General features: G+C 36.9%; 1 protein-coding gene across 1 annotated transcript in view; it reads right to left on the bottom strand.

Moving 5' to 3' along the window:
* The window catches only part of LOC107716227 (peroxisomal membrane protein PEX14-like), a 63838-nt gene that overhangs the window by 11656 nt on the left and 28311 nt on the right, over positions 1-23871 (bottom strand). The window contains exons 3-6 of the mRNA XM_016522609.1: positions 23174-23258; positions 10626-10745; positions 6586-6671; positions 1287-1389 (exon numbers count right to left, since the gene is read on the bottom strand). Coding sequence (XP_016378095.1) covers positions 1287-1389; positions 6586-6671; positions 10626-10745; positions 23174-23258 — 394 coding nt within the window. The remainder of the gene's footprint in view (positions 1-1286; positions 1390-6585; positions 6672-10625; positions 10746-23173; positions 23259-23871) is intronic.

Raw genomic sequence — 23871 nt, 5'->3', positions numbered from 1 at the left:
TAAATAAAGACTGGTGAAAATTTTGTCATCAAAATGATGTCTAATGCTCACTTAAGGTTAATCTTTAAAAAAACAAATAAATTAATAACACGGTTAAATGTTATCTTTACAAATCTCAAAATGATTATCCATTTTTAATAATGTACATTATAATGTTGTGATGCCTAAAGCCATTTCCAAAATAACTGTATAAAAATAAGCTTTTTTTATTTTGAACATATTTATATCTAAATTAAGAAATAATTTTGATAATGTTGGAAAATTATCCGCTTATCGGTATTAGACAAAAATTGGTATACTGGTGCATCCCTATTTTTAATGATTAAATATACTTAAGGAAGACAATACCATTCATTAAGTATGAAAATAGACATGAAAAAAACAAGAAAAAATACCAATTGCATTTCAGCATGTACTGTGAAACTTGTCTTAGCGAATAGCTTGAACTTGAATAGCAAATACTCTAGTCACATCTTTTTTTTGAACTTTAAAAACAATAGACATTACAAATAGATTTAATAACTAAATAAATAAATAAAGCACAGCTAAATCTGAAATTATTTACTAAAACACCATTGGAGTTTCGTGTGAAGTAATTCAGTTCAAATTAAAATCTTAACCAGACGAATATCAGAGCGCTGCTTTGTAAAAACTGTAAGAAAATAACTGCATCCTTTGTCCTGCATTGTCATTCTTTAGAATAATAAATAAATGAAACATTGCAAGAGTGAATTGTCATTTACACAGAAGGAGCCACCCAGCTGCAAGTCGACTGCAGCACTAACGAGACAAAGTTTCTTCGGGAAGTGTCCCGCTTTCATGGTTGCCGGGATGTTTAATTACACCGGCTGCGTAGTGGGTAAAGAGAGGAGGAGGAGAGAGGAGAGAGGAGACAGGAGAGGCATCCCTCTCTGACAGACTAGCTGAGATTCCTCACCTGTCCAAGGCGGGAGACGCACCTGTCACCACACACTTAATCACCATCGCGCCCAACCAGGGAGCCACACCACCACGCTGAAAATTAAAATGAACTTTCTTGCCATGCAGTTAAGGCGGCAAAAAAAAAAAAAGAAACGCTGTCATTCCTCTTCCCCTCATTAATATTCTGAGGTTAAGAGCTTTTCAGCGAAACGTAATTAATTGAAGCTGAGCTGACAGTAAACAAGCAATTTCAAATTAAAGCAAAATGACAGGACCGTCATTTGCAAAATGTGAGCAGATTTTGGCGACAGATAAATGAAGGAAAATATTAAGGAGGAAAAAGTGATGAAGATATTAATCTTCACCTGTCTGTGTCACCGTGCCACTCATATCCGCGATGTTGCTCTCGATCCGCTGCAGATGCTTCTTGTCCTCTTTGCTGCCCATAATGAAGGGAAGGATGTATTTCTGCAATTAAAAACATGGCACGCTATTAGAATTCCACTCAGGAACAGGGAAAACAGGCCAGCGGACCAGGACACGCTCTGTCGCTATATGTCGAAAAATAGACAAAGGGCTAATCTATTAGTGTTAGTGTAATCAAACCAAAACTCAACTAAAACCCTCAGTGAAGGGATAAAAATCTCATGGTTTATTTTTGAGAGCTTTACAACATTTGTTTGATGAGAAATATTGCGAAATAACAATTTAAAACAAATTATTTGTATTTTACTATATTTTAGAATGTAATTTATTCCTGTGGATTTTTAGCAGTCATTACTCCTGTCTTCAGCATCACATGATCCTTCAGAAATTATTCTAATATGCTATTCTAATAATTAGGTGACAATCTTGAGCAAAATAAATGTACATAAAACACAACTACAAATTTTAAAAGCACTAGAATACACCCTAATTTATATAACCGAGTTGAAAATGATGAACATCACCATTAAACTAAATATTTCCCTAAAATAAAGACCTAAAATGAAAAGCAGAAATTGGCTAAATCCTGTTTTGAAACTGAATGGAAGTGATTCATTTGAATGAAACAGACTTGTTAAAGCTACATTTGAGAGAGGCTGGATAAAGACAGCATGTTTTATTAAAGCTTACAGTGTATCAATACAGTATGATATTAAACAGAAGGGGGGGGGGGATCCAAACAATACTAGTGCTTGAGCTTGATTGCACAGCATCAAATTCAGTATTGTGTTTGGCAACAGCAGATAAAACTTCATTATATGAATTATGATTAATAGGCCTGCATTCATGCTGAAAAAAACAAGACCTTTTGTTTTTTTTAATCCCTCTCAAAAGTCTTGTGGTTTTCTCACTTCATCCAGAGCAATTTGCCTCAATGGCTGACACAGAGGCCAAGAATTAAGCATCGGGGCATGACTCTGGGTTCAACATCATTAAGTCTTTTAGCCCACAGGCTGGCTTTTCCATTTGAACATGTCACCTTCTGAGAACAATTGCTTGTCAGAGTTTAAGCCTTGTAGAACAACATCTCCAAACACTGAGAATAAGCGGCAAAGGTCAGACGGCTAGCGCTTCCGGTAGCTGCCGCCCGGTTCTCACGCCATCGCTGTTTTATTTCCAAATGCACACGTCGATTTGTTTCCCCAGACAAACAAACAGCACATAGACAGGGAGATTAACATGGCATTTGGTGAATAGCTGGGTGCTGTAAAGCGTAATGTGCGTGTGCAGGCTCTCCGTCTGGAAAACAGTTGGCCTTAACAGGTTTTCACAGCGGAGCGAACATTGTTGACACCGGCATAAGTAATACACACTTTTAAGTTGAAAAAAAATCAGAATGAGTGTCAACACCAGGGTAGTTAATAAGAGAGCTGCTGTGAGTGCTGTTTACAATGTGCTCTATAGCATAAATAAAGTTGAGGAGGAGGCCGGGGCATATGGTGGCACCGGTGAGCCGTTCCTCTGACATGACAGCAGTGAGAGCTCTCGCACCAGGGAATAGCACCTCTAGCCATGGGCACAGATCCTCTGAACAGCAGAGATGCACGTGGGGGACAGGAGAACCACAAACTGTGTGTGTGTGTGTGTGAGCGAGACACAAAGAACGAAAGTGAGAAACGAGCGAGCAAGAAAGTTACAGAGAGTAAAAAGAAGGACAGTTTTGCATTTTCTGAAGAAAATGTGAGTGGTGCTTGCCTGCACAAAAATCTATTTAATAATGCTAAGAGTATTGCGAATGGTTGCCAAGGTCACTACTTGGTTGTGTTTGGAGTGTTTTTTGCATGTTGTTAGAACATTTCTAGTCAAAGAACTCACACCAAAGTCTTTATTATATTGTCATCACTAATCATGTCTATTTTTTGCCCATTTTATTGTCTGCCAAGTAAAAGTCTTATATAGAATCTTTTAGTAAATTTGCTTATGGTTCATACTACCATTCAAAAGTTTAGGGTTGGTAAGACTTTTAATGTTTTTTTAAATGAAATAAATTTTTGTAATATTTTTAAAAGAAGTCTGTTATGCTCACCATTGATGCACTTCTTTGATCATAAATACAGTAAAAACAGTACTTTTGTGAAAAATGATTGCAATTAAAAACAACTTTTTTTATTTAAATATATTTAAAATATAATTGATTCCTGTGATGGTACAGTAGATTTTTCAGCAGCCATTACTCCAGTCTTCAGTGTTACATAATGCTTCAGAAATCATTCTAATATGCAGATTTGATGATCTAGAAACATTTCTTAGTATTAGAAACAGTACTAGAAACATTTTTTTCTGGAAATTCATACATTTTTTCCCAGTACTCTTTGATTAATAGAAAGTTCCAAAGAACAACGTTTATTTGATATTTTTGTAACAACATCAAAGTCTTTACTGCCACTATTGATCAATCTAATGATTCCTTGCTGAAAAAAATATTCATTATTAAAATGTATTCATTATTTAATATTTTAATATTTATTATTATATTTATTTAAGCATGAGTTATGTGTTAGTAACCTGCAAATATTGTGTTTGGCAACAGCAGATAAAACTTCATTATATGAATTATGATTAATAGGCCTGCATTCATGCTGAAAAAAACAAGACCTTTTGTTTTTTTTAATCCCTCTCAAAAGTCTTGTGGTTTTCTCACTTCATCCAGAGCAATTTGCCTCAATGGCTGACACAGAGGCCAAGAAATAAGCATCGGGGCATGACTCTGGGTTCAACATCATTAAGTCTTTTAGCCCACAGGCTGGCTTTTCCATTTGAACATGTCACCTTCTGAGAACAATTGCTTGTCAGAGTTTAAGCCTTGTAGAACAACATCTCCAAACACTGAGAATAAGCGGCAAAGGTCAGACGGCTAGCGCTTCCGGTAGCTGCCGCCCGGTTCTCACGCCATCGCTGTTTTATTTCCAAATGCACACGTCGATTTGTTTCCCCAGACAAACAAACAGCACATAGACAGGGAGATTAACATGGCATTTGGTGAATAGCTGGGTGCTGTAAAGCGTAATGTGCGTGTGCAGGCTCTCCGTCTGGAAAACAGTTGGCCTTAACAGGTTTTCACAGCGGAGCGAACATTGTTGACACCGGCATAAGTAATACACACTTTTAAGTTGAAAAAAAATCAGAATGAGTGTCAACAGCAGGGTAGTTAATAAGAGAGCTGCTGTGAGTGCTGTTTACAATGTGCTCTATAGCATAAATAAAGTTGAGGAGGAGGCCGGGGCATATGGTGGCACCGGTGAGCCGTTCCTCTGACATGACAGCAGTGAGAGCTCTCGCACCAGGGAACAGCACCTCTAGCCATGGGCACAGATCCTCTGAACAGCAGAGATGCACGTGGGGGACAGGAGAACCACAAACTGTGTGTGTGTGTGTGTGAGCGAGACACAAAGAACGAAAGTGAGAAACGAGCGAGCAAGAAAGTTACAGAGAGTAAAAAGAAGGACAGTTTTGCATTTTCTGAAGAAAATGTGAGTGGTGCTTGCCTGCACAAAAATCTATTTAATAATGCTAAGAGTATTGCGAATGGTTGCCAAGGTCACTACTTGGTTGTGTTTGGAGTGTTTTTTGCATGTTGTTAGAACATTTCTAGTCAAAGAACTCACACCAAAGTCTTTATTATATTGTCATCACTAATCATGTCTATTTTTTGCCCATTTTATTGTCTGCCAAGTAAAAGTCTTATATAGAATCTTTTAGTAAATTTGCTTATGGTTCATACTACCATTCAAAAGTTTAAGGTTGGTAAGACTTTTAATGTTTTTTTAAATGAAATAAATTTTTGTAATATTTTTAAAAGAAGTCTGTTATGCTCACCATTGATGCACTTCTTTGATCATAAATACAGTAAAAACAGTACTTTTGTGAAAAATGATTGCAATTAAAAACAACTTTTTTTATTTAAATATATTTAAAATATAATTGATTCCTGTGATGGTACAGTAGATTTTTCAGCAGCCATTACTCCAGTCTTCAGTGTTACATAATGCTTCAGAAATCATTCTAATATGCAGATTTGATGATCTAGAAACATTTCTTAGTATTAGAAACAGTACTAGAAACATTTTTTTCTGGAAATTCATACATTTTTTCCCAGTACTCTTTGATTAATAGAAAGTTCCAAAGAACAACGTTTATTTGATATTTTTGTAACAACATCAAAGTCTTTACTGCCACTATTGATCAATCTAATGATTCCTTGCTGAAAAAAATATTCATTATTAAAATGTATTCATTATTTAATATTTTAATATTTATTATTATATTTATTTAAGCATGAGTTATGTGTTAGTAACCTGCAAATTTAATACTTGGGTTGTATTACTATTACTATTTAAACAAACCCCTAACTAGGATTAAGGTATGTTCAACTAATGATAGCAACAATGAAATAGGAATAGTAACAGTAATGACTTCCTGAGCAAGCGCCAGTAATGAGAATGAGTGAAAATGAAAGTTGTTAAAAATGAGAGTTGAAGTCCCATTCTCAAAACATCACTTTAAGTACTGAACAAGCTACAGTTTCAGATTGTAAAACACTGACTCGTGTAAAAGGAAAATGTGACTTTTTCTGTTAAAATGACATGGGTTTGGCTCACTACATTAGTAAGAGCTGTCATGTGGGCTACTGGCTTTATAGACCGCGTGTGCTGAGAGCAGCAGAGGGACTGATTGACTGAAGTAGCCGAGTGCAGACGGAAGCTTAGGAAGCTAAACATGCATTCCTAATCATGACATCATGGGAGTTCCATACAATGTCATTGTAAATGCTCTCTTAAAGGCCACTGCTCCATTTTCTTTCTCTTATAAAACACAGTAATGGAGTCCACATGCTCCTGTGGGCAGTGTGGGTTTAATGTCACTGAGAAACAGGGTCTCTCCCTTACTCGACGGGGCCTGAGGGCCCACGCACCCATCCGTGCCCACGTATAAAACCGTGTTGTGATAGTACTGGAAAGCAGCAAGAGTACTGTATCTGGGTTTTTCCGAAAGGGAAAACAAAGAAAGATCTAGGGGTTGAGATGAGCTCATTCTGATGACGTTACACTGTAACCACAGTGATTTACATCATCAATGTAAAAAACACATACAAAAGTAAAAATGCTGGGAAAAGCTTGAGTTCTCAGAATAATAAACACATTTAGAGAAATAGGCTTTTGGTGGCACTTAGACACGCACCCGGTAGAGATGATAGAAGCCAAAGGCCATTCCTGCCAGGATGACAGCCAGGGCACTGTAGTCTCTCCATCTGTAACCTGAGGGACCTGCAAAGATACACACACAATTTAATTTGACATGAATGAATCAAAACTGTGGTGTACAGAAATGCAGTATATCCAATGGCCTAATTCTGAAAAACAAGCAGAATTTGTTTGCAATTTGCTAATAAAATCATTCTTGAATGCATTTTTGCTTAAGATGGTGCCGGTGACCCAGATCATTTCTGTGAATCGGTATAAAGTGTCCATTTCAATGAATCAATTCAAAACACTGATTCAGTGATTTGTTTGAATCATCACTCAAATTTTTCCACGAAAGACCCCTCATATTTTTTCATATATTAAAAAAAGCTTTAGCAAAAATGTAATATATGTAGGTAAACACTGCACTGTAAAATCCAATAGTTTACCTTACTTAGATTTAGTTAGTTATCTTTACTTAGTTGTTATACTTACTAGGTTTTATTAAGTTACAGCTACTTTCAAGGCAAATAAAACAATTTACTTACTGTTTTGAGTGACACTTACTTAAAAAACTCACCATTATAGTGATTAGCGTTCCCTTTGGTTGGGCACTTTGAACTTGGTTTACGTTACTATAATTTATTTCCTGTTAATGCAGCAATGCATTATGAAGTCAGAGTTATTTGATTTCAAAGGAAGAAAAGTAATAAATTGGTTGATTTTAGAAAGTGACCTATCTTCTAATTAAAGGATTAGTGCATTTATTGTGTGTGTTTATTAATTAACTTTATCAAGTTTATTTTTTCATAAATACCCTGAGATGCTGGTTTGCATGCTTTTTTTAAGTAAGCCCAACTAATTAGATTTTACAGTGTGTTGTATATAAATAAAAAATTGTCAATATGATTCTTGCTTGTGTTCATTTAGTGAAAACAACTTTACTAATTTTTACTATATTTTACTTATATTAAACATTTTGAATTTTATGCTCTGCAAGTGTTTGGTCAAAATGGCTGATTAAAAAAAATTATCATGAGTGGAAAAAAAATATCTAAATGCATATTAAATATTGTGGAAAAACTGAAAAATATAGCAACATTTATTTTATAAAAATATTTATATTAAATATTTTATAATATTATCAATCAAAATTTCCACAAGACAAAAAATAGAAACCACTGACTGTAAACATTTTATTAGACTTGTGACTGCACCACGCACTGCCTGCACTTCTACCCTTCACAGCTTTTTTTGTTTACGTCAAACTACTGTTGAAAAACTGTTGGGAAAAAAAGTAGTGTCTACAATGACTAAAGTTTATAGTCTAAATAAGTCTATATGAATTGGTGCTCTTGTTCCTAGAAGGAAAGGGGGAAGAAAAAAAATACGAATTCTGATTACACGTGGCTGTGGAAGTGTAAACTAGATCTGAACTTTTAGATTAAGTACCACATTACTGTAAAACAGAAATTTCATCAGCTATGACTGAGTATAACGGAAACTCCCGCTTACAGTATTTGAGGGGAAAAGCACTTTGTTAAGGGTAATTGTGATCTTGAAGAAATGAAAATGAGAATTGTTTAAAAGATCACTCGTACGGTTTCTGCTCAGACCTCGCACAAGTGCTCACTAGTGGTGATATGAGGTGTGAATGTCGCATAAGAACAACGAGTACTATCAGGAAGTGAAAGCCCACATCAAAGATCCCTCCTCACCCCTCACACTCATTCTCAGAGAGAGACAGTTGACCTGGCAGAAGTCAAAAAAAAAAAAAATGCAGTTCAGTGCAGATTTTAAAAAAACAAAGAAAATTAAAATGCTTTTCTTTGGGAGCGAGACCTGACAGAATGCTCTGCTTTAAAGGAATTTAACATGCATCAACATTTGGAGCAGCATGATGATGAAAAATCAAATGCTGAACCACTTAAATATCATGAAAAGAACAATTAGGAATTAGGGAAAAACTCAACTCAGCCGTTTCAATTCACGCTGAGGCAATGTGGCAAGGCTCAGCCAACAGAAAGGAGGGAGAAATTATCATGCAAATGTTTAACGGCACACCAAACAGAGAAGTAATTAAAGCAAGCCTGGCTCTGGCAGGTCAACATGTCAGATACAAAATGCTCCATTTTGTAACATAGCGTGGTCTGCGGAACAGGTGTGTTACTGTAATTTGTCTGAATCTGCTCTACTGAATACAAATAGACAGGCTCTCTAATAGACTAGCAAAGCAATAGTAGTTTTTCATTTTTTTTTATGCGTAACTGAACAAGCAGTTTTTATCTGATTAATTATATTAGAGGTCTATTAGGGAGACCCAAATAAAATATGGCACTGATTCTTGAGAATGTCCCACAATTTTACCTGCCATTAATTTTTAAAATAGCACATTTTACACTGGATCACTAGACTTTTCTTTACACAAATGTATCATTTTATTTTCTCTTTTAATAAATGATCTTATACTACTCCTACACCATGTGACCATGTTTAAAGTCTTGATTAAAATAAAGCAGACATAGTAGAAAATAAAAAATAAAGTTTATATATAATTTCATATATAAAGTAACTGTGCAAATATTTTTGTCTGTCATTACTCTTTAACACAAATTGTAAGGAAATCATTTGGCAGTTTTAGATGATTTTCTTCATTTTAAGAAGTCATATAGAAGAGAACAGATTACTCCAAAAATAATTCTGAGGTAAATTAACTTTTATTTCTACACTTTTAACCTTTCTTCTCCTAGGAAATACCCAAGAATCAGTGCCTTGTCACTGAAGACTGAAGCTTAGTTCTGCTGAATGAAGGTGACATTCTACACCAGAAAGTACATCAAAAACTTCCATTTAAAGAACTTCTGACAACATCACTTTCTGTATCAATGGTAAACACCATTAACTGAAGTGTCCTTGCGGGAGCATGGCGTGCAGGACACGCATGATGGCAGTCTGGGTGATTTCAGAGTCCTTGAGCTTAGCCGGCGGCCGTGACCGATCTCCTACTTCAACTTGAGGTCCAAACGGAGGTCCTTCTTCCACATGGGTAGCCCCTCCACCTCCACTTTCCACTCCTTTTTATTTGGTCACTTAAGGTGTGAGCATGGCCTCCATTCCCCTTTTTTTCCAATCTCTGTTAAAATTTATTGGGTTCAGAAAAGGCCCTACTGTCCTTCTGCCGCTTGAAAATAGAGATCAGTGTATCCATTACTCCGACAGAGATGGATGCGGGTCCAGACGCATCGTCCCCATAACAAGGACATCAAAGAGAGGGACCCCCTCTTTCCAACCTGACCCCCACGAAGATCTCCTCACTCTCCCCTCATTATGCCATTCTCTCATAGCCGTTTTGATATAAAACCCCCCACTCTAGTGGGGCTGAAGCCTAACTACATGGCCATCCCATCAACATCGCTTTCATTACAAAACATGAGATGGCGGGGAGTCAAGGACAGGGTGGCAATAAATGAGGGTGGAATACATCTGGAATCATTGTCATACAGGTTAAGCATTATGCGAACTTCATTCAGGATTGGTAAATCAGCGACCGGCCTGGAGCTCATAACCCACAGAGGTAATAAAGATACAGGCTGCAGAAAGGCCCTCGGTAGGCCAACCAACCAGAGCTCGTCATAACGGTGCGGACATCATATCGCAAGGCCGTGCCAGAATTAATTTTGTGCCTACGCAAATGGGATGCTCTACGCCACTCATTTCCTTTGAAAACCACTCGTCTAAGATAATAGTTACGTTCGGACGCTTATAAAAATATCAGCATGATATTCCAAGGTATTCCACGCAGTTGGCCCGTTTTGAATTGATGTACGGGTGAAAGTTTAAACAGGATTATGGGAACACAGAGGAGATTGGAGGACTCATTTAATATAGTCACGCACCATTTGGTAGAGAAAATCTACTAGACTACACGAGTCATGTTTAAGGAGCGCATGGGCCGCAGAAACATACAGCGGGTGGGCGAGTGGAGGGGTTATAGGGTAGACCACCTATCCTAGCAAAAGCAACTGTGGTAATACTCACTGTACGGGGCCAGTGGAACAGGGTGAGCGATGTGTGCAGGTCTGGGAACGGCGACAGTCAGAGGCTCCTCCGTACTACCGGACCGCTCGATAGCCAGATCAACCTCCTCATCAGTCAGACCTACATGGAGAGAAGGTGGTATGACATTAAACACATCAACATAAGATATTTACAAAAATATAAATATATTTTTAAAAAATCAAGTTGTACTAATTTATATATTTTATATATAAAGTAATTGTGTATTTACAGTGCATGTGGTCAACTAATAATTCCTTAACACAAGCTGTAAAGAAATAGTTTGGTATTTTTAGAAAACCTTCCTCATTTTAAGTAGTCTAGCTAATAAATATTTGTAATAAATACTTAACATTACTTTTGAAACCTGAACAGATTGTTCCAAAATGATTTGTAACCTTTCATCTCTGAGAACTCAAGAATCAGTGCCTTGTCACTCACAAGATCGAAGGCACTCCAGAAAACTCCAGAAAGTACTAGAAAAACAGTGCAATATGAGAGGAAACAGTGGTGGTATTAAGTGGAACTGTGTCCTTGACTGTCCTTTGCAACCTGCAAATAGATCTAAATGTTAAAACTCTTGCTAAACTAGGTTAATAGCACTATAGGCGGCAGACATATACCAGGAGAAGCAGCTTTGGAGGTCCAAAGCTCTGAGCTCCTCTCCATTACATTCAGATCTCAAGAACAGAGCTGGTCCATTTCCTGCTGCTATATTTCCCCAGGTAGAGCTCAGCGGAACCCCAGACAGATAAAATGCATTATTTTAATTTCTTCATTGTAATGTAAATGTATTACATAATTTTGCAAATGCCAATATAATTTAATCTTCAGATCTTTTTTAATGATTTTAGTGGTGATTAAATTGCATAGAGGTCCCTGATGGAAAATGACAGGAGAGGGGAAAAAAATCTAATATTAATATTTCATTTTGTGGAAAAAAAATGCTGGTTTATTTCCAACACTGCACACAATCATTGGTCTGCGTCTTGTCTTGATTAAGCAACTCTATGTGGGCCTAAACAGAGCGGCAATGGAGTAGACGGCAACAAGAGACCGGAGAAATACTGGGAAAAGAAAGACAGAGGCGGAAAAAGCCTGTTAGTAGAATGTACTTACTTTGACATTTAATGAAGACATAAAAGCGGGAAAACATTATGGGCTTCCTCTACAATAGGCACATAAAACTCAAATGCTTTAACATCTCCATTTAGAGCCAATAGTTTAAAAAGGCTTCAGTTTCTATTAAACTGTAAGTTACACATATCAATTTAATAAATCTACTGTATCCTACAACACACATACACACTCCCTCTGACCTTTGTTTGTCCACAGTAGACTGGAGTGTGTCAAGTCTGTCATTGCGTATTTAGTCTCATATATTTTTAAAAAATCAAGTTGTACTAATTTATATATTTTATATATAAAGTAATTGTGTATTTACAGTGCATGTGGTCAACTAATAATTCCTTAACACAAGCTGTAAAGAAATAGTTTGGTATTTTTAGAAAACCTTCCTCATTTTAAGTAGTCTAGCTAATAAATATTTGTAATAAATACTTAACATTACTTTTGAAACCTGAACAGATTGTTCCAAAATGATTTGTAACCTTTCATCTCTGAGAACTCAAGAATCAGTGCCTTGTCACTCACAAGATCGAAGGCACTCCAGAAAACTCCAGAAAGTACTAGAAAAACAGTGCAATATGAGAGGAAACAGTGGTGGTATTAAGTGGAACTGTGTCCTTGACTGTCCTTTGCAACCTGCAAATAGATCTAAATGTTAAAACTCTTGCTAAACTAGGTTAATAGCACTATAGGCGGCAGACATATACCAGGAGAAGCAGCTTTGGAGGTCCAAAGCTCTGAGCTCCTCTCCATTACATTCAGATCTCAAGAACAGAGCTGGTCCATTTCCTGCTGCTATATTTCCCCAGGTAGAGCTCAGCGGAACCCCACACAGATAAAATGCATTATTTTAATTTCTTCATTGTAATGTAAATGTATTACATAATTTTGCAAATGCCAATATAATTTAATCTTCAGATCTTTTTTAATGATTTTAGTGGTGATTAAATTGCATAGAGGTCCCTGATGGAAAATGACAGGAGAGGGGAAAAAAATCTAATATTAATATTTCCTTTTGTGTAAAAAAAATGCTGGTTTATTTCCAACACTGCACACAGTCATTGGTCTGCGTCTTGTCTTGATTAAGCAACTCTATGTGGGCCTAAACAGAGCGGCAATGGAGTAGACGGCAACAAGAGACCGGAGAAATACTGGGAAAAGAAAGACAGAGGCGGAAAAAGCCTGTTAGTAGAATGTACTTACTTTGACATTTAATGAAGACATAAAAGCGGGAAAACATTATGGGCTTCCTCTACAATAGGCACATAAAACTCAAATGCTTTAATATCTCCATTTAGAGCCAATGGTTTAAAAAGGCTTCAGTTTCTATTAAACTGTAAGTTACACATATCAATTTAATAAATCTACTGTATCCTACAACACACATACACACTCCCTCTGACCTTTGTTTGTCCACAGTAGACTGGAGTGTGTCAAGTCTGTCATTGCGTATTTAGTCTCTCTCTCGCGCACACTTGCTCTGTTTACTGGAGATATCCCCTTGGGCATTGCACTTCCTTGGTTGTTTGCTTTAATGATGTTCTTTTGCTTATATTTGAAAGGCAATAAAAAGTTGATCACAAAAAAAAAAAAAAATTGGCATATTAGAATGATTTCTGAAGGATCATGTGACACTAAAGACTGGAGTAATGGTTGCTGAAAATGCAGCTTTGCAATCACATAAAACATTTTTTATAATACAATAAAATAGAAAATGGTTAAATTGTAACAAAATGTTTCTGTATTTTTTATGTATTTTTTGGTCAGTCTTGGTGAGCATAAGAGACTTCTTTCAAATACCACCTCATAAGAAATCAGCTCTAAATCATACAAAATTTCCTCATTCACAGCAGCAAAACGTTTTCATCCAGAATTTATGACACAGATCTCTGTACATATAACTATATTCTCCCTTACTTGTCAAGAATGATATTAACAAAATTTATACCGTCACAATTTTCATTAAAATGCCCATGTAGCCGTTTTTTACCTCTCTTGCAGGAATCTCTAGGTTGAGGTCAAAGTTAAAAGGAGGGCAGATTCTGTGGGGGTTGACATGGCCCTGAAAAATGTTGAATAATTTAAGGCAAATATTGGTCATCCTGTCTTGCATGGCATTCAAAGTGCCAGGAAGCAGCCATGGCCATGTGCTGAGCTGGTGCAGTCAGCCTGTACTGTCCAATAAGCAATAATGTGTCCCTGGACTCCCTATTCATCTGACCACACCAGACTGCATGGTGGCAGACTATTGAATGAGACTTGGAGGCCCCCCTCTCATTTCCTCCCACTCACCTCGCCGTAAAGACGCTCTCAGGAAGTTCACGTTTTCGTGAGTTCACCTCAGAACGAGGGGGACATTTTCTAAGGACGTAATGAACAAATATGTACATATTTGTAACATCATTTGAATTCTTAAATAGCACCCCCCGTGCAATTTTAAAGGGGTCCGGCGTGCATCCGAATAAGATGCATGCAAATTCATTAACGCGTTTGCTTTTCCTTCGAGTTTTCGGACTCACTCAGCTGTTTTGTCTGCTCTGATGCCTTTATTACAAAGAAAATGGGACGCCAAATGAAAGACCTTTGAGATCCAATTTAAAAGAAGGACAACAAGAGTGAATTTTACATATAAAAGGAAAAGGACACAAAAAGGAAACACGAAATTTATTACAGTTTCCAAAACCTGTGGAATGACCCCTCGGACCTCCATTTCAGATCGACCTGCCGGTAGATGAATTTTGTTTTAGACATAAATTACATCTAATGACGACACCGTAAAAAAAGAACAATAATGGAAAGCTATTCTGTATTTCATTATACTGTATTATTTGGTGCACCTGATACACGCAGAGCCTGTTTATGAGTCACCATATTAGCAGATGCTCAGTCGAAGCATTTGCTTTGACCTTGCCATTCTCATTGGGGCATGAAATTACGGTGGTGGCACTGGGATATTACAGCTATAAATACTGTAAACTGCATATCTGGGCTACGTTTTCTATTGTCTTTCAACATAAACCTGATCGGTATTTATTTAAAGGAAAACCCATTGCTCTCTGTATTATTTATGGCTCTATTTTCTGGGCTCTTATTTTCAGGATGTTTTTTTTCCTCCACCCTTTTTTTAAAGAGTGATGAGGCGACTTTTAGACATAAATTACATCTAATGACGACACCATAAAAAAGAACAATAATGGAAAGCTATTCTGTATTTCATTATACTGTATTATTTGGTGCACCTGATACACGCAGAGCCTGTTTATGAGTCACCATATTAGCAGATGCTCAGTCGAAGCATTTGCTTTGACCTTGCCATTCTCATTGGGGCATGAAATTACGGTGGTGGCACTGCGATATTACAGCTATAAATACTGTAAACTGCATATCTGGGCTACGTTTTCTATTGTCTTTCAACATAAACCTGATCAGTATTTATTTAAAGGAAAACCCATTGCTCGCTGTATTATTTATGGCTCTATTTTCTGGGCTCTTATTTTCAGGATGTGTTTTTTTTTCACCCTTTTTTCAAAGAGTGATGAGGCGACTCATCCAGCCATAAAGTGCAGTTCTCCAATTTTGGCACTTGTGAACTTCATAGGGTAAGAACAAGCTCACAGGGACAATTATAAAATTGCTTACTGAACGGCTGCTCTTTTTCAGCAGACCAACAAGGCTTGAACAAAATCGCTTGGTGAATATTACTTCTTATAATAATATCAGATTGAACAAGAAGAAAAATACTTAAGGTCGTAAAGATGGAGGTCACTGAGAGCGTTTCTGTGAGACTTCACATGTCAAGTCCATGTCCCACACGATTGCATGCCTTAAATAATGACCGCTCTCATAGCGTATTCATTTATGTATTAAAAAAAAGGAGGACTCTGGTCATTTTCCTGCTTTATCTCCTTCTCCTGATGACAAAGTGAAAAGCAGCTGGCCTAGGTGGTGCCGTGGAGTAATTTATAACCACATCAATCCCTTTGTCTTCTATGCAGGCCTTGGTCATTACCATTCCTGTCCAAGAGGTGAGTCGCATCACCTTACTTGCAAACTCTTTCCTATTAATATCAGGGATGATGAACCATTTCTTTACCTTCATGACGTGAGCGGTATTACACCTGCAATGCACCAGTGTAACTCATGGCCCTTTAAGCATAATGAAATGACTACAGGAAGAACACTAGTGAGGTCAAAGATCAGGGCACTGAACTCAGCAGCTTGTGTCGGGCGTTCACATTCAGGCTTACTGGAAGCTGCTGGGTGAAGTTGAGCTGGGCTGGGGAAAAAAAATAATAGATTTTTCGATTCATCGTTTTTTATAATGTGGTCGAAAAGTTGCGAATCGATAACGTATTTATTTACGCAAATGTTTAACACAAGATCTGATTAGCGTAAATCTTATCGTTAGTCTTCTCCAATAGTTGTCACCCTCTTATTTACCTTGTGCGATGTTACAACGGAAAGCCTGTCATTCATTCAGTGCTTAATATGGCGGAGATACCAAGCAATATGCGTGATTTGCAATGCTGAGGTGAAATGCTGTAGCAATACTACAAATCTGTCGAAGTATTTGACATTGCGCATAGGCTGCTATGATTTCCGCAATTAATGAATGAATGGAGCAGACGCGCAGACGTTTTGTTTACTACACACATAGGCCTACTGAAGCGCGTGTGTCGCTCGCAGTGTTTTCAGCCTCTGCCGTCTCACCATATGACGATATGAACACACAAACATCATCTCCAGCTGCTCTGAGAGTCACTTCATTAGTATTTTACCGTTTAATTTGAGAAAAACTACCGTCATATCATATACACAGCAGCTGCCAGTTCTAACCCGTCAAAATAAAAGTTTGGTGTAACTTGAAGAAACTGTGACAGAAATATATTATTATTGTGCAGTAGAATTTAAGACTCAATGTAAGAACACTACTTCTACTACTACTAATACATATTATTCAAATGTATTTTTAAAGGAATAAATCACAAACTTTTTTATTTTTAATTTTAACAGTAAACCTCTGTTGTGTAGCACTTTGTCTGCCAAAAAAATGAAAAGGATTTGATTTTCATTTGATTAAAGTATAAATTAAAATAATGTTTTATGGCTTTATTTGATTACCAGAAAAAAAAAATCGAAAATCAAATCAAGAATCGAATCGAATCGAATCGAATCAAGAGCTTGTGAATCGAATTGAATCGAATCGGGACATCTGCATCGATACACAGCCTTATTTGTGAGGGGACTAGTAGACAAGGGAAAATCCATTCTCTGTTGGGAAAACTAAGGAAAAACTGTTTTATATGCCTGGTTACTTAACTTGGAGACACTAAATGAAGGACAGTAAATTCTGTACCGCTGCCAACTAGCAGTCAGCTGAAAAATTCAGCTTGTAGTTTTTAAGATAACGATGTATCAGTGGGCACACCATCATTTTTAGTGATTTCCCCTGAGTAAGAACCCAATTTAATGTTGCTCATAATTAAAATATCATTTATTAGAAACAATACTCTGTTGCGAATGTATGCTTAACTACATGTTGCCATGCGCACACATAATACAGTGAGGGGCCGTTCACACAAAACACATTTTTGTATTCCACTGCGCTGCTTTTCCATTGTTTTTCAATGTAAAATTGTGATAACCAGAGACCTTTGACAATTGCGTATACGTCTTGAATCCTTTGCAAAATCTTTGCACATGACATGGCATTTTAAAAATGTGGCAAGATAAAAAAAAGTTTAAGTTTTTAAAAAAACTTCACAAAACCTTGCATTTTTCTTTTCAAGACCTTCTCCATTTCACTGCCTCCGTCTCACGTTTTTTAACGCAAAAACGAGCTCTGTGTGAATGGCCACTAAGAAATCTTAATTCTTTTTGAATCATTGAATGAGTCAATAAACAGATTCAAAATGATAACTCATGAATTTAAGATTGATTCATCAGTGTTTTTGGATGATTCGTTAAAAAAAAAACAGCTCTTAAGGGTCAACAGTTCACAAATAATTAAATTCTGAATGAAAACTAAACTAAATGCATTCTGCCACGGCGCTGTGAATTTAGCAACTGTGCAGCTGAATAGTGATTCATGGTGATTCAACACTGGTGTATCGGAGGCACTGTGTTTTATAATTTTTTAAGAAATATAATAATTATATTATTATAATATTATATAAAAATAATAATAAAATAGCAAAATCAAAGAGTGATGTAATGATGTGGGGTGTGCTGGGAGATCGGTAATTCACAATTTACACTGTAAAATGACCTGCTTAGAAAACATTAGAGCATATCTCTGAATGTGTGCCGAGACCAATCACATTCCCCTTGAAAAGAGAGGGAGACAGAAATACTGAGAGAGAGAAAGGGTTGGAAATCATGGAGGTATCCTTCAGCGCGGATTAGAGCATAACAGCATGTAAATAATACGTGTAGGAGAGATTGCTGTGTAAAGACGCTGCAACATGTAATCAAAGTGCTTCCTATTTTCCCCTTCATCAGCTGCCCTCCACTATGGCTGCTTGCTGCAGCAATCCAATTTAACTCCCCACTCCACCAGAAGATGGTATTGTTTTATTTTATGGGGGCTTTGACATTTCTCAACGTTAATATAGAGCAAAACTGGAAAATATTTACATAGACATATGACATTAAACTGCTTTATAAATTAAGATGGATGTGTCTTTGTTTGGGGGGAGGTGAATGACCTGAAATCTGATCTCTGATCTTTGTAATGTCCATTATGCTCATCTCATTTACTTAAATCATGACAGACAGATCAACAACATCACCTTATAGTTATACCTCATACCAAATACCAACCAGGAACTATATGGAAAGATTTTAATGTTGTTTAGTTAAACCTATAAAACAGAAATTACATTACAATTTTAAAAAAAGCAACACAATATGTGGCATCTTGGGAGTTTTAGGCATAAAAGCCAAAAATAAATAAATATTGCCTCATGTTTAAAAATTAAAATACTCTGTGCAATTGTATGTAGTTAACAGCTTATGTAGTTATAATTTCTGAATGTCCTATAAATTAAGGCAGAAAAGTAAAAAGATAAAATAAAATAAATAACATTTTATTTTTGAAATATATTTTTATATTATATTTTATGTAGTTAACAGCTTTTTTAATAAAATGTATTTAGGCAATTTGTGTGGATGGGGATCAATTTCTGCAACAATGCTCTTTACTCATCTCACACTTCACAACAATATACCACTCTTTCCTATTTTCATCCCATCAAGTGTCTCAAGCTATAAAACCAACCAATATCAAACTAAATGCAGTTATAAAATAACAGCTTCTAGCCAATATTCCTCATACTGCTTTAGTTTGAGTAGAAGCAACTGGATGAGTCTATTTTTCACCCACAGTATTGATTGCTTTTAGTTTAAAAGTGACTCATTGTAATAATGCCACTTTAATGATATTAAAGATAATGCTTTAAATTATATCCAGTATAATCAGAGTTAAAAGGAACACATTTCTGGTTTGGGGTTGACAAAGGGGTACTTGAGGCTTACTGATAGAGCTGATGACGTACAGTACACAAGACAAAAAAAAAACATTGGGAAAAACTGATATTGGCAAAAGCTGTATTTGCATATGGAATGCAAAGAAAGTAGTGTAAGATAAAACAGAGCACAAATGTTTAATGAAAAACTACAGCATAGATTACAGACAAAACTCTTAAATGCTAAACCTAATCAAGACGAGTACATCAACAATTGCTATTGAAGAATTTGTTCCTGCATTTAGCAATTATTACAATGACCTTGGCTTAACCCTATCCCTAATTAATAGGTATTAGACATAAACAGTGAAAATTAAAGGTCACCTTCATAACCACTGATCCGTCATTTTGGCTAGCGTGTTTAAGGCACGCTTTAATATGACCGACGTTAATCAAATTAAACTTTCGAGCAAACTCCAGGAATGGCACGGAAAACACTGCAGGAACAACACACAGAGCAGTGTGTTAAAATTGCTTCTGTGAGCTCAGCAGGGCACTGGGAAAATGGTAAATTTCAGGAGGAATTTAATAAGGAGAAATTGGCTTAAGATTACTCAGCACTTTGCTTCTAGATTAGTCTCCCTCCTACCCTTCAAATTGCACGAGTTGCTTTCAGAGTGATACAACATTGTGACATAATTACATTGTTGAAGGTGAGGCTCAGTAGAAACGGCTCCGTGCTGACACAAGACGATTTTCCAGCACATGCAAATTTACAGACGGCTCACTTTAAAGCCTGCACTTCTCTGCCATTTGAGGGACTAGGCAAAACGAAAAACCGTTTGCATGTTGACAAAAGGTTCCTGATTGCGATCCACAATTAAAACAAAAGGGTCATTGTGACTTTAATCCAAAACCCATCCTTAACAACATACATTATGAACAGTATGTATGCACAAATCATTCCTAAATCATACTGGCTTAATTAAGCTGTCTGATTGATGGTCTGATCGCCCCATCGGGAGCGGCCATTGAGGATATTGAATAGTTGTCTATTCCAATGTTTAGCATATTTTCATAACTACGTGACAAGCGGCAATATCGCAGCAAAGTCGTCCTCGGGGTGTAAGCAGCTGCGTCCCACCCAAAATTGCATGAGCGAGCAGAGGAAGCGAAAGAAATGAAACTTGAAGCGTTGATGATAACTCGTCGGCTGTGGTTGTAAACAGCTTTGTGCTTTGAGTTCTATCAATAACCTCTCGGTTACAAGGGTCGGTAATTAAAAGGCTAGTGACCTGGAAATAGTGTCCTCGTTCAAGTATCTCCAAATGTCCGCATGAAAAATACAACATCAAATTAGAATAGCAATAGCACAAGGCCGAGTCTTCCAGCTATAGATCTATTGATGTTCAAACACACCCTGGGGGCACATTGCCATGATAGTCCTGAGTTCACCGTGTTCCCCATTACAACCTGCTGTTGCTGTTTGGAGAGGTCAAAGTCAAACTAAATATACATTATACACACATGCAAAACAGATACTTATGCACAGATATGCATGTATGAATTATAAATAGCACAAACACACTGGGGTCCAAAAGTCTGAGCAAACAGGATCATCAGGATTTACATGAACTTGTGAAATTCATCGAGTGGCATTAAAGCAAAAGGAGGAAACATCAAATAATAATACATTTTTTTATTCCTCAAATTGTTATGCGGATAATATAAAACAAAATAATATTTTATTTATTTGGAGAGAGGGAGTTATATATCTTTTTCAGGAAGCGTAATGAAACAGTTGCATTCATGTGGATTACAAGGACCCATTGAACACTACTGACTTTTAGTTGGCATGGGGGGGTTGACTTCTCATGAAACAGTGGCACACTGGCATATTAATACTTTATGTACCAGTAGAGCCCTTTGAGAAATCCATTTGAACCTCCAAACGCACTTGCTACAAAACACAAATACGATGCATATCGCTCAAAACCTGCAAATCCCCGGAACTGGATACAATTTCACATTCATATTCAAAAGAACCACATTTCATCAGAAACATACAGCATATTAGGCCGCATAACCCAGCTGTGAATTATAAATGAAGCCGATCTACTGCTAACGAGAAGTACTGACCGAGGAAAATGCTAAAGATATTGAGACATCATAATAGGCCACTGATGTGAAAAACAGCAGCCGGCAACTATGGATTTTGTCTCCAGTTACCTACACCAGTCATGGAGCTATTAGGCTCGCTGTCCTTTACTAGCACCATAGCAGGCCAAATCCACCTGCCTTTACATTAATTAGTCCCGACAGAGCAAATTTCATTTTAAATAAGAGCTAAAAAGAAAAAAGTCATGTCAGATAAGCACGGCTGTGCGAAGATTTATAATTATCAATAGTGGGCAGAGACAGATGAGTTATCGCGTTATAAAGGACAATGCTGACCTTGCTAAACTTAAATGCAATCAAGATAAAACTAACCTGACCTTTGTGAAGGACTATATTTTATCTTAAAAAATGATATGCATTTCAGTGCCGAAGTGATCGTCATTTTATGTGACTGATTTTAAAGTTTTAAGACCTGCTTGCAAAACACTCAAATAAGCCATAAATTGAGACAGATTACACAGTGCTTCTCGATTTCCATCACTGCCGCCCCCAAAGTGATTCACTAAAACATCACAATGTCATTTTCAGTGCCGGGTTTTGAAAAAAATCTTTCGAAAAAGATCAAAATACAGCATACGGATTGATTTCTATCCAGCACACATTCAGGCCGGTGATCTGATCTGAAAGGGGTTTGCTTGTGATATAGGAGAGATAGTGGTGGGTTATGCATCAAACACACATATTGATTGATACCTGAACTGCTCTGAATTTAGAGTGAATGCATATGTATGCTCACAACACGTTACTTCTCTGGTCGATAAAACTTTCCGATGCATTCCAGTGCTTTAATATTTATGATAACAGCTAAATTAAGTAAAAGCTTTAAAATGCTGGGAGGTAGCATAATTGACAATTCCATTGAAAGTGCAGGAGGGTTTGTCAATATTAATTTTCTGGATCCCAAAGAAGTGTCCCAACTGATAGGTAATTTATCCACAGAGCTGGGATCAAGCTCTCGGCAGCCCGATCGACCCTTACCTGACCCTCCAGGGCATGCAACAATGGCCTCGACCTCTGACCCTTAAAAGCAAATGATCTCATCCCGTGAAAATCTTGGGCCAAAGTCCACTGGACTACATGCTGTTTCTAAAGCTGAGCTGTCTTTAAAGGGACAGTTCATCTAAAAAAAAAAATGACAGTTGTGTCATTATTTACTCTCCCGAAACCTTTATGATGTTCTTTTTTCTGTGGAACACATCCAGCAGAATGCACAAGCTGCTCTTTACCGCACAATGAAAGTAGATGGTGACCATGGCTGTCAAACATCCTTTTCAGTGAATAACAATTTAAATTTGTCACATAAACTTATAACATGGCTTCAGCGCATATGTAGTAAATATAGCGTATTAGTCATACTTCTTTTATGATTCATTTATGCCACTTTTTTTTGTCAATTTTGGAGCTCAACAGCATCAGTCCTCATTTACTTTTCACTGTAAATGAAAGTAAAAAGAGCAGCATGAACATTCTTCAAAGCTTCTCTGTTTGAGTTCTACAGAAGAAAGAAAATCAGTGGAGATTGGAACGATGTAAGGATGTGTAAAAGATTTTAATTTTGAGAGAAACTCATTTTAATCTAACACTGAAAAAAGGCTTTCTTTACTAAATTGATTCCACTCATGTTTGAAATGAATAACAAAAGCATTCAGCTGGTTAAATTTAAGGTCAGAGTCTTGGAATTGAGCCATCTTCTATCCATTCTGCATGTAAAAATGTAATGTTTTACATTAGGTTCAGGAACATACTGATGATGCTCACCTTTTTTCTTCAAGAAAGCTTTTCTGGTCGCCAGGGGGCTTTGACGAACTTGCTGGTTTTGTAGAAACCTCACTGCCGTGACAATCTGCGTTGAAAAAAAAACAAAGACATCTTACATTTGCAACGTGAAATGAGCTCATCAGTATAATAGAAAGTCATCAGTAAATTAACTTCACTGGAAATGAGAGAAAGACTGAATTATTGTACATTTCCAACTCCCCCATGGTATATCATCAGCCAACAACAGGAACTTATAAAATAGCCCTCCCCCTCCCAATAAGTATATGGAGGCCAGACCACCAAACCACTTTAGAGATAAATCTAGGAAATGAGTGAATCAGCAGTTATAAAATTATCCCATCAAGGTTTGCTGAACAAATGGGGTATGGAGTTTAATTTGCCATTATCCTCTTTAAGACAAACTCCTAGCCTTAAGTGAGCAGGGACTGAAAATCTATACTTAATGCTGAAGTGCCCATCTGTATCTAATAACGGCACAATACCTGGCTAAAAACTTCAGCGATTCTTAAAGAAGAAAATGCATTATGATCAAATCACCTAGGCTGCATGTTGTAATGACTGAGTGTTAATGCACTAGAAAATTAAATATCATCAGAACACGTGTAGTCGGAAGTGCAGCGCCGCACCCATCGATTCCATTGCGCTTTCCTTAGAGATGCACCTTGATCTGCCACTTT

This window comes from Sinocyclocheilus rhinocerous, unplaced genomic scaffold (genome assembly GCF_001515625.1).
Source record: "Sinocyclocheilus rhinocerous isolate Xijiao unplaced genomic scaffold, SAMN03320098_v1.1 scaffold148, whole genome shotgun sequence".
Classification (NCBI taxonomy): Eukaryota; Metazoa; Chordata; class Actinopteri; order Cypriniformes; family Cyprinidae; genus Sinocyclocheilus; species Sinocyclocheilus rhinocerous.
This window is presented reverse-complemented; position numbering and strand designations above follow the sequence as displayed.